The sequence below is a fragment of the Salmo salar genome, chromosome ssa06, assembly GCF_905237065.1.
Source record: "Salmo salar chromosome ssa06, Ssal_v3.1, whole genome shotgun sequence".
NCBI lineage: Eukaryota > Metazoa > Chordata > Actinopteri > Salmoniformes > Salmonidae > Salmo > Salmo salar.
The window spans coordinates 43,550,486-43,562,862 of NC_059447.1; the positions used below are offsets into that span (position 1 = coordinate 43,550,486).

General features: G+C 43.8%; 1 protein-coding gene across 5 annotated transcripts in view; it reads left to right on the forward strand.

The window, feature by feature from the left end:
- LOC106607413 (junction plakoglobin) overlaps positions 1–12,377 on the forward strand; it is a 69,539-nt gene that overhangs the window by 44,815 nt on the left and 12,347 nt on the right. For 3 of the 5 annotated variants that reach the window (XM_045720623.1, XM_045720621.1, XM_045720622.1), the window contains 6 exons: positions 600–654; positions 1,146–1,310; positions 1,734–1,987; positions 8,946–9,184; positions 10,666–10,867; positions 12,116–12,260. In XM_045720623.1, the coding sequence (XP_045576579.1) occupies positions 639–654; positions 1,146–1,310; positions 1,734–1,987; positions 8,946–9,184; positions 10,666–10,867; positions 12,116–12,260 (1,021 nt within the window). In that variant the 5' untranslated portion in view covers positions 600–638. The remainder of the gene's footprint in view (positions 1–599; positions 655–1,145; positions 1,311–1,733; positions 1,988–8,945; positions 9,185–10,665; positions 10,868–12,115; positions 12,261–12,377) is intronic. The other 2 variants (XM_045720624.1, XM_045720625.1) reach the window with 1 other exon arrangement.

Consider the following 12,377-nt stretch of genomic DNA (forward strand, 5'->3'; position numbering starts at 1 on the left):
GGGCTGTACCGTAGGGACGGGATATGGAGTCTGTCCCATTTACGCCACTCTCAGTCCTTACTGTCATGCCGCACAAACTTTGTTAGATTTTATGGGGACGCACAAACTTAGTTCAATTTTATGGGGACACTTAATATTATATTGACATTAATGTGACATTTTACATGGTTTGGAGTGTCTAGTTTAGTTGTGCCTCACTTACATGGGAGCATTGGACTCAATGAAACAAATCAACAGCCGAAGGTGTTTTATGAACTTTTCAGTTGTTACCAGGCAGATAATAGTCTAGTTGTTATACAATGAGTTATTACAGTAGATGCTCCATTGTTTTTACTTGAGTTTTCCCGCAGCAATATGGGCATTGTAATGTATAGTTCCTCTAGATGCATTAGTTTTTGTTTTCCTTCAGATTTATTAGCTCTCTGAAGGTCGTTTTCCATTTATGTCATTTAGCCGACGCCCTTATCCAGAGCGACTTACAGTAGTGATACTAACCCACAACCCTGGCGCTGCAAGGGTTTATGGTCTACCAATTGAGCCACACAGGACCATGATTCATGGTCTAATGTTTTCTCTTTCTCTTTCTTCCTTTCTCCCAGAAAGTTTTCTCCAAAGGCCAGTTTTGAGAGTGGACAGTGATGATGTCCATGCAAAGTAAGTATTTTGTTAAAGACTCGCTGGCTTCGTTTAATCTGCTAAGAATCATTCTTGATTAACCAAAGTTTGGAGAAAGGTGTTGCTGTACCCTAGAACACACTAGCAACCGTCCACTCAGTGTCTCTTCAGAGTGGCTGAGCGTAAGTATAGTGTCTGAATGTGGTGCAGAGGGAGACAACAGACCACTGGCTCTCAGTCAATCAATCACACTATTTCTATAGCCTGTTTTACATATCCACTGTGTCACAAGGTTAATCCAGGGTCTAGGATGGTGAAAAGGGATACTTAGACGCTATGTCACTCTTCCAACCTGTCCCCTCTCTCTCTCTCTCTCTCTCTCTCTCTCTCTCTCTCTCTCTCTCTCCCCTCCCTCTCTCTCTCTCTCTCTCTCTCTCCCCCTCCCTCTCTCTCTCTCTCTCTCTCTCTCCCTCTCTCTCTCTTCTCTCTCGTCCTTTCACTCTCTCTTCTCTCTCTCCCTCTCCTCACAGTGAACGAGGCAGAGGGGTCAGTGAAGGTGGCCGAGTGGCAGCAGACGTACTACGCCCACGACTCCGGCATCCAATCAGGCACCACCACCGTGCGAGATGATGAGGGCACAGAGTACAGCGCCAAGAAGTATGCCGTCACCACCACCTTGGTGGAAAACCCTACAGGTATAAGTTATTTATCTCGCTCTCCCTGTCTCTCATATTCCCTCTTCCTACTCTCTCTTCCCATCCCTCCCTTTCTCTCTCATTCCATTTTCCCCCCTTGCTCTACTTTTCTTTCAGTCTCTCCACCTCTCTCTGTCTGTCTGTACAAATAGGTCAACACTTACTCATTCAATGCCATAATCATGCTGTGATTCACTCACTCGCTCATACGCCATCACATACGTACACAGGCCAGTTTGGACTGGCTTCATGTCTTAAAATAGGCACGGTTCTTCTTCTGAAAACTCACTGACTAGGTGCTAGAACAACTTTCAAACTATCACTAGTTTGAAACACTTATCGCTGGATATATCTATCACGTATCCAATGATCTCCCCTTCCTCCTCCCTCTTTCATCCCTCTCTCATCCCTCTCTCCCACCAGAGGTGGAGGCCCAGTACACTCTGACGCGGGCCCAGCGGGTGAGAGCGGCCATGTTCCCAGAGACCCTGGTGGAGGGCGAGGCGGTGCTGTCCACTCAGACTGACCCCGGTCAGCAGACCAACGTCCAGCGGCTAGCCGAACCCTCGCAGCTCCTCAAGACCGCCATCGTCCACCTCATTAACTACCAGGATGACGCCGAGCTGGCCACTCGCGCCGTGCCCGAGCTCACCAAGCTGCTGGCCGATGATGACGCGGTAACTAACCTCTAAGAGTTAAAAACGTTAACTTTGTTATAAATCCAATTTTCACAAAGGCCAGATGTCAACACATGAATGCATTAAACAACACTATTTCCAATGTGCTCCTATTAAAAAAAGCAATCTCAACCTTCAATCAGTATTAATACATTTGTGATGCAGCTAATCAAATAGAAGAGATGGTCTTTGATTTCTAGATTAAAGACATTCCAATGGATGACCTTGTCGTCCCCCCCCCGAACAGCCTCATGCTGCCTGCTGGGAGCAATCTTTGATAAAACTCTATTACACTGTTTAAACAAATAGGCTGATTTGGAAATGATTCAGCCAGTGACTATTGTAAAATAAACGTGTGTACTGTGTGTATCTAACGTACAGTGCCTTCAGAAATGATTCACACCCCTTTACTTAAAATTCATTAAATTGCCATTTTTTTGTCACTGGCCTACACAAAATACCCCAAAATGTCAAAGAGGAATTATGTTTTTAGAAATATATATTTTTTTTTAAAGGAAAAGCTGAAATGTCTTCAGTCAGTAAGTATTCAACCACTTTGCTATGGCAAGCCTAAATAAGTTCAGGAGTAAAAAGTTGCTTAACAAGTCACATTAATTACATGGACTCTGTGTGCAATAATAGTGTTTATCATGATTTTTGAATGACTACCTCATCTCTGTATCCCATACATACAATTATGTGTAAGGTCCCTCAGTAGAACAGTGAATTTCACAGATTCAACCACAGTGACAAGGGAGGTTTTCCAATGCCTTGCAAAGAAGAGCACCTATTGGTAAGTGGGTTAAAAAAAAAGCAGACATTGAATATCCGTTTGAGCATGGAGAAGTTTTTAATTACACTTTGGATGGTATATCAATATACCCAGTCACTACGAAGATAACAGGCGTCCTTCCTAGGGCTGTGGTGGTCATGACATTTTTCAACCCGTTATTGTCATGCAAAAGACTGCCGGTCTCATGGTAATTTACCGTTAATTAACATTAACATGTTTAGCATCTCCAGGCCTCCACACGTACAAGCTGCTGATGCACACGCCTTGGAAACATCTACATTTAACAAGCGTCTAATACGTCTATTTAAAATACACCATCGCAACGCATCCATTATTTATTTTAGTCAGTTCTATATAATCATTATGATGTGAAGAAAATGTATTTCAGAAGAACAGAATATGAGTTGGCCTACTGTAGGACTACGTTATTGTAATTGTGTGGTGTTCATGTTTTTGTTATTCACCCAGTGTTCGCAGGTCTGATGGACCCACAACATTATTTTTATTTTTTAAACAATACAGCCATAACAATTTACGTAAAAATACTTAATACTTAGATGTTGACTTATATCAATTGCAAGCAATATAGACAGCATACGTGGTTAATATTTGCCATTTACCTCTGCTAGATCACATTTATCAATTATTATTATTTTTATAAAATGTGATTTTTGTAAACAAAGATCTATTATAATCAAGACATGGGTGGAATAAATCGTGTTTATCTCGAACAAATATAAATGAAACAAGGTTTTCATCACTATTGATGTTTGTTGGTTGGAACTGAACAAATTGGAAGGACAAATTTTACATACAGTATTTTATGGAAATGATAAATGAGCCCCATTGAACACAAATTAAGGCCGGTCTACACCACATGAGGGAAAGAGTTTGACTGTGTATGTGTTGCGAATGTATTTATTGCACTTGATGCTTGTGTACTGTGTCTTCCTGTCCTTCTTGGGTCCACACACATCGCAGCGCTTCTTCTTGTTGCTACCGGCTGCAATCTAGAAGGATGAAAACACTTAGTTCAGGAATTGTACTAACATCTCACTCACTCACTCACATATATTATATAGTTATAGCAGGCCAAGGTAAGAGAGTCAGACGCACACAAATACAACAACATCACTCACACTTACTTCTGGTATTGGAGTTGTTGGTTCTGTGGGTCGGGCGGATGGGGCATCAGCATCCTTCACCTGAATCCTCCTAATGATGGCTCCAGAATTGGGGTCCTTGGGATATGTTGCCTCCTCTGGATTTGAGGTCTTACTAATGCCTTGCCCAGCTCCTCGAGAAAGAGCCCTCTCCTCTGGAGCTTCCCTCTGTTCCAATCTGGGTTCAATGCCATCTGGATGACAAACGCGTTATACACCGAGATGTCCAAGATGTTGAAGAATATCACAATTGGCCAGCGTAGGGTTCTTCTTTTGCAGCTGTAGCCAGTCATTAGCTTGTCTAAATTGTCCACCCCTCCTTTTGTGGCATTGTAATCAATTATGATTTCCGTTTTTTTATGTTCCTGGCCACAGATTCTCCCATCCCTATGCAGCGTACTCATGAGTTATCGCATGTGATGTTGTGGGCACGGAGTTCCTGTGTCACGTCCAGGACAACCCGCATCTCTTGGTTCTTCTCAGGGGCTCCTCCATCTGGCTTCCCCGTATACACTTGCAAGTTCCACGCATATGATGAAGCAGCATCACAGGCAGCCCAGATCTTGATGCCATATTTTGCGGGTTTAGACGGTATGTACTGCCTGAAGGGGCAGCGGCCCCTAAATGGCATAAGCTGCTCATCAACAGTAACGTTGGACCAGGGTTGTAAAATAGGGGAAAGTGGTCCACCCACTTGTCCCACACTGACCTGATTGCAGCTAGCTTGTCTCTCTGCCGCCAAGCTGGTCTGGTGTCTCGGTTATCGAAGCGGATAATCCTGGAAATAATGTGGACATTTTCCAGAGACATTGCTGCACGGAAAAGTTCTCTGCCAGTTTCTGCATCCCACGGGGATTCTGTTGATTCCACATTGGATCTGAAAACACCAGCAAGGATAAGAACCCCAGAGAATGCATGTAAATGAGTTGGTTCATCTCCTTCCATCTCTCTCCAAAAACACGCCTTCCCTCCAAATTAGTGCAGTCCAGAATGATTTTCTGGTTGGTGTCTGGGATGAACCGTTCAAAAGAAGGCTTTATGTCCTGCCCATGAGTAACCGCCATCTGCGTCGACCTTGGTTGCATCCTTATCACATTGGCAGCCATGCGGGTAGCTCATTCCTTGGGCAAGAAGACCATTCAATTTCTTTTCTACATCCATATTTCTCCGCCTGCAAGCTGCTGATGAGCTGGTTGCTGACGTGCTGTTCCTGGGGCTGGCTGCTGACGGGCTGGTCCTGGGGCTGGCTGCTGACGGGCTGGTCCTGGGGCTGACTGCTGACGGGCTGGTCCTGGGGCTGGCTGCTGACGGGCTGGTCCTGGGGCTGGCTGCTGACGGGCTGGTCCTGGGGCTGGCTGCTGACGGGCTGGTCCTGGGGCTGACTGCTGACGGGCTGGTCCTGGGGCTGGCTGCTGACGGGCTGGTCCTGGGGCTGGCTGCTGACGGGCTGGTCCTGGGGCTGGCTGCTGACGGGCTGGTCCTGGGGCTGGCTGCTGACGGGCTGGTCCTGGGGCTGGCTGCTGACGGGCTGGTCCTGGGGCTGGCTGCTGACGGGCTGGTCCTGGGGCTGGCTGCTGACGGGCTGGTCTTGGGGCTGACTGAGGGTCAATCTCATCCTCTTCTTCCAACTCACTGTCAAACTCCGAATTGACAGAGACATGATCCTAATATTCTGAAAATACTTCATCTTTCAAAGTGGAAGACGTTTCTTCCACACTAGCTTCTCTCTCTGCAAAACAAATGGCTAAGTCCCTCTGAGCAGAGATTCTTTTTGCCATACTGATTGATTGTGGTAAGGAGCCACACATGCAACGCTATTTATTTGTTGTGTGCCTCCCCCCAATTTGCACTTGGCTGGTGTTGAGTGTGGGAAAATACAGAATTTTTTACAGTGTATCGAAAAAATTATGTATTGTAATAACACTGTGCAGGTTCCCACAAGACATTGTGTAGTTTCACACACTACAAAGGGTAAGAAAAGCAGGAGACAGGGAGAGAGACAGACAGGTTCTTGGTGCTATGTTGAAACAGCACGCTCAGGGAGGAGGAAGACAGAGTGAAGGCACACAGCAAAACGTTTTGTTTAAATTTGACTTGTTTTCACCTACAAACACACTTTTACACACTTTTATTACCCTCAGGTCCAGTGGACCAGAACACAACATATGTAATATACATTTGTAGGGGGATGCACAGTGTGCTCTCAATGAAAATGTGTTCTTTTACATGTTCTTCACAGAAAATGAGCCAAAATATGAATTGTATGATTTTTCTTTTAGTTAACATTGAAAATGGGTCAACAGACCCGAACACCACACAAGGGTTAATATGAGCAGCTGTGAAATAAATATAAAAACACTTGTTTCATTCCACGCGTCAACCACTGTTTGAGGAGCATGCTATCGCTGCCCGACAGGAGATATTCCGCCCAAACTCTATATACCATGGGCTTTCAAACCTTGTTCCTGCAGCTACCCAGTGCTTAATTTGGGAAACCAAGTGAAATCTGTTCGGGAACATCAATAGTAACGTCTTTTTGCAACAAAACAACTGTTGACTGCCCGTCTGCGTGCCCAAGAAAGGATAAAGGAGAGAGAGAGGAGGAGATGGAAGTGCATGGTGGTGAGATATTCTGTATAGCTGAAGGTAATGTGACACTCAATTAATTTTGAAAATATATTTTTTTCAATCCCTATTACTAGGCTATTCAAAATCAAATACAAATTCACTAATTGTCTGGGTAAGCCGCCCTGCACAAACAATGAACCAACAGCATCGCCTAGGGCTGGCTATATGTTCTCTCCCAGACTCGTGGATATACATTTTGGAGAGTAGCATAAGATAACCAGTCCATCCAGTATGAATAATAATACAGTCCACACTCAGAGGCGATTACTCAAATGCGTTTACTTTTGGAGCATAGGCTAGAACAATTATGTACCAAGACGTCTTAAATCAGTGTTTTTTTTATGTTTTTCTGCCATGCGTAATATGCTCTAGGCTATGTGTTGTATAACGGCACAATCATCATTTTAATTTCGTTTTTTTTTCCCGGGCTTGGGCTCATAAGCCTATGCATAAGCTTTAATATGCGTGAGTGTTTTGAGTGAATCATCACCTTAGAAAGGCTGTCCATTTCCTTGTGTTAGGCTTTGAAACAGCATCCACAACAACCACGTTTACACTGTTTCAACCTGCTGTTGAACTTCTTTCTTCAAATTAATCATCACAGTGAGGTGAGTTTTAAAAGTATGCTAGGCCAACTGTTTTGATGATAAGTGTTTGATGTGTTTTTTCGAAGCATTTTAATGGATGTCAGAGTGGTTAGAGGGACAGCAGAGGCCTAAGTACCAGACCATTAGGACCTGATGGTAGTTTGCAAATTGGGTGCTACCAAATATGTCCAGAGGGCATAAAATGAGATTACTGTGACTCAACAGTCACGTGGAATTTTACTGTGGTCACGACTCATGACTGCCTGTGTGGCAGTAACATGGTCACTGCAACAGCCCAACTCCACTCAGGGATTTCACAATGAGGCCAATGGTGACAGTTACAGAGTTTATTGGCTGAAAACTGAGGATGGATCAACAACATTGTATTTGCTCCACAATACTAACCTAATTGACAAAGTGAAAAGAAGGGAGCCTATACAGAATACAAATATTCCAAAACATGCATCCTGTTTACAACAAGGCACTAAAGTAATACTGCAAAAAATTTGTCAATGTTATGTTTGGGGCAAATCCAATACAACACATTACTGAGTACCAATCTCCATATTTTCAAGCATAGTGGTGGCTGCATCATGTTATGGGTATGCTTGTAATCGTTAAGGACTGGAGAGTTTTTCAGGATAAAAAATAAACAGAATGGCGCTAAGCACAGGCAAAATCCTAGAGTAAAACCTGGTTCAGTCTGCCTTCCACCAGACACTGGGAGATTAATTCACAGTTCATCAGGACAATAACCTAAAACACAAGGCCAAATATACACTGGAGTTGCTTACCAAGAAGACAGTGAATGTTCCTGAGTGGCCGAGTTATAGTTTTGACTTAAATCTATGGGAAGATCTGAAAATGGTTGTCTAGCAATGATCAACAACCAATTTGAGCTTGAAGAATTTTGAAAATAATAATGGGCAAATGTTGCACATTCCAGGTGTGGAAAGCTCTTAGAGACTTACCCAGAAAGACTCACAGCTATAACCGCTGCCAAAGGTGCTTCTAGAAAGTATGTAAATGAGATATTTCTGTATTTCATTTTCAAAAAATTTGCAAACATTTCTAAAAACATGTTTCCACTTTGTCATTAAGGGGTATTGTGTGTAAATAGGTGAGAAAAAGGTTTATTTAATCAATGTTTAATTCAGGCTATAACACAACATAAGTCAAGGGGTATGAATATTTTCTGAAGGCACTGTATCTCTTGTACTATAGAAGTACCATTATGTCCTTAATAGTGACATTGACTCTGTCACTGTTGTGTGCTGTTCCTCCTCACACTTGAGCACCGTCCTACTGACTAGCATTGATCCAGTTCCATGCTTGACTAGCTCCTACCTCTCTGTGACTGTGGCTGTGCTTGTCAAGGTCGTGACTGAGCCAGTTAGATTGGACACAGATTAGGACTACCCCAGAAACAAATCCTCAATAGGTTTATATTGTCATTTAACATCATTTCAGCTGTCCTTAAAGGATTCAGTGTACAACATTGCTTGTGTTGAAGCCTAGTTCTGATTATGATTGAAAGTCATGGTGGACCCTAGTCCTTCTGTCTTCTACTCACAATTCAAGCTCAAGGCGTGGTCTGTTCCTGAATCTTGTTATCAGTGCCTATGTTCAATCAACCAATGAATTGCTGAAGTGCAACATTTGAAATCAGCTATGCCTTAAAGCCATGACCCTAAAGAAATGTGCAGACCTAACAATGGGTCCCAACCCAATGCCACCATTTTGCATGCACAGAAATTCACAATTATGCATTGTCTCATTCCCCATAGGTGGTGGTCAACAAGGCGGCCATGATCGTGAACCAGCTGACGCGGAAAGAGGCGTCTCGCCGGGTGCTGATGCAGTCCCCCCAGATGGTGGCGGCAGTGGTGCGGGCCATGCAGAACACGGGAGACATGGAGACAGCCCGTTGTGCTGCCAGCGTCCTCCACAGCCTGTCCCACCAGAGAGAGGGCCTGCTCGCCATCTTCAAGTCCGGGGGCATCCCCGCCCTGGTCCGCATGCTCAGGTAGGAGAGGAGGGAGGGATTAGTGGGTGGATGGATGGATGTTGAGGGGTAGATGGGAGTGGATAGATGGAGGGTGGGAGGGAGGGAAGTATCGACAGATGTTTGGATAAATTGTTGGTAATGTGAAGGAGTAGGTATGGATGGATGGGTGGATAGAAGGATCGATAGATGTTTGGATACTTTTATGGTTAAAGTGGGGAATGGACTGGTTGGGGTGAATAGGCATGTATGTATGTATGTATGTATGTATGTATGTATGTATGGATGGATGGATGGATGGATGGATGGATGGAGGGAGGGAGGGAAGTATCGACAGATGTTTGGATAAATTGTTGGTAATGTGAAGGAGTAGGTATGGATGGATGGGTGGATAGAAGGATCGATAGATGTTTGGATACTTTTATGGTTAAAGTGGGGAATGGACTGGTTGGGGTGAATAGGCATGTATGTATGTATGTATGTATGTATGTATGTATGTATGTATGTATGGATGGATGGATGGATGGATGAATAGATGGATGAATAGATGGATGAATAGATGGATGAATAGATGGATGAATAGATGGATGAATAGATGGATGGATGGTAATGGATTTATATTTTTATAGGCATTGTAGGTTGGTGGTTTGATTAGGAGTGAAGTAGTGAAAGATAGAGAGAGAAAAAGCAAGGGGGTGAAAGAGAGAAAAATATATACTCGTCAGATGAAATTCAATGTTAGAAATAAAGTGATTTAGGCACGCGCTGTTCTGGCCTGTCTCTGCATCTGCAATTGTGTACGTGCTGTGTGTACTAATTTGTGTGTGTGTGTGTGTGTGTGTTTGCATGTATGCAAGCATGTGCGTGTGTGTGTGCGTGCGTACATGCTTATGTGTGTGTATCCCCACCACCATGTCCACAACTGCCTGCAGGCTAAGATATTAGCATATCACATCATTACCCATCCGAAATGAGGTGTCATGCTGTGCTCATTAACTTGGCCAAACTGGTCTGCACATCATTTCAACCTGACCACCAGGCTCATTTTAACTTCACGATAAGTGGTGGCCATTTTTCATATTCATTTCTCATAGAGGTAGAGAGTCTCTTTATCTCGGTTCACACAGTATAAACCCTGTATAACAGTCTAGGAGGCATTAGACAGAAACTAAATCAAGACATTTAATTAATTCAGACACATAATTCAGATAAATACAAATGGAAAAACCTACCTGTACAAGACTGTCAAATAGGGACTTAGATGCAGATTCACAATAGAAAAATATGTGCTTTTTAATGATACAAAGAGCAGCAAGGGCATTTTTTTTTTAACAAATTCAAGCAAATTAAATTCAGAGGGAACTAATTGGGAAAAGAAAGGTCATGCTAATTTCTCTCATACCTCCCTCTCTTCCTCTGCTCTCCTCTGCCTCTCTCTTTTTCTCAACCTACTCTCCCTATTTCTCTCCCTCTCCCCTCCCTCCCCTCTCCTCTTCCCTCAGTTCTCCCATGGAGTCAGTGCTGTTCTATGCCATCACCACCCTCCACAACCTGCTACTGCATCAGGAGGGTGCCAAGATGGCGGTGCGCCTGGCCGACGGCCTGCAGAGGATGGTGCCCCTGCTGAAGAAGAGCAACCCCAAGTTCCTGGCCATCACCACTGACTGCCTGCAGCTGCTCTCCTACGGAAACCAGGAGAGCAAGGTGTGTGGTGGGGGGGAGTCTTTGTGGATAATGCTTGAGCCATCATATTTGGCATAGTAGTATTGGCACGGACTACCTGCATCTTCACTGCAGCCAGGGGACTGTGTGTGTGTGTGTGTGTGTGTGTGTTGTGGTGGTTAATTTCTTTACTATCAATTAAGGAGAGACAAACTTATCATACAAGTCAGAGTTATACTTCAACTAAATCTTTATTCACTTATTAGTAAGAGAGCAGGTCAATACAACACACACATATAAAGTGAATCGATTGAGTACTCTACGTTAATGATGACTGGTCGACGAATCACCCTCAGATGATTCGTTGAGAGCCCCGAGACAAAGGTACAAAGGTCTTTTATAGCCAAGATACACCCCCTTCAGTCTACATGACAAACAACAGATGTATGGAATGGGTTACAAGGTGAAGATTTGTATGAAAGATACTTATAATTCACAGCAGACAGTATCTGATTGTGTAGAGACCAGGGTCTGGCCCTGGAGTCATCTCTCCCTGGTACCTTATAGAACATAAACATTAACTCATGCTGTGGAATGCGGTATCACCCAAAAACATCGTAAATCTTCCAGAGGCCCATCCTCAGTAGAACACACACAGATGAGAGTTCTAACAACCCGTTATTCTGTTGCATTAAACAAAACAACCCTGTGATGCAATTACAGCATTATGACATAATCTTGCAATTTTACTCTCACAGTGTGTGTGTGTGTGTGTGTGTGTGTGTGTGTGTGTGTGTGTGTGTGTGTGTGTGTGTGTGTGTGTGTGTGTGTGTGTGTGTGTGTGTGTGTGTGTGTGTGTGTGTGTGTGTGTGTGTGTGTGTGTGTGTGTGGTTGCAGGTCTGGCACACTAAAAGGGATCACGCATAAGCGTGATCCCTTTTAGTGCCACCTGCAGCTGCACTGCAGGAGAGCAAGGGTGTATATGCACGTGATGTGTGTGTGTGTACATGCACACATACAAGCACTCACACACTGTACATGTCCTTACCACTGGCTGCTTGCAGCTGCATTGGTGCAGCAAATGTAAAACCCTGTATGGTGTTAGTAATGTACCCTCTATTACATCAGTAATATGATGAACATTAAGTGAATATAATTAAATCAAATACACATACTGCTATTATTACTCTAACAATCATATGTGAGACAATTCATAATGTAATGTAATGTCCAAACTCTGTAACGAAATTTAATTGTATATGACAGTGTTTTCATTGTTATTCCTCTCAGCTTATCATCCTAGCTAATGGGGGCCCTGAGGGGCTGGTCTTCATCATGAGGAACTATAATTATGAGAAACTGCTGTGGACCACCAGCCGTGTGCTTAAAGTTCTCTCAGTGTGCCCTAGCAACAAGCCCGCCATAGTGGAAGCTGGTGAGTGAGTGAGTGTGTGTGTGTGTGTGTGTGTGTGTGTGTGTGTGTGTGTGTGTGTGTGTGTGTGTGTGTGTGTGTGTGTGTGTGTGTGTGTGTGTGTGTGTGTGTGTGTGTGTG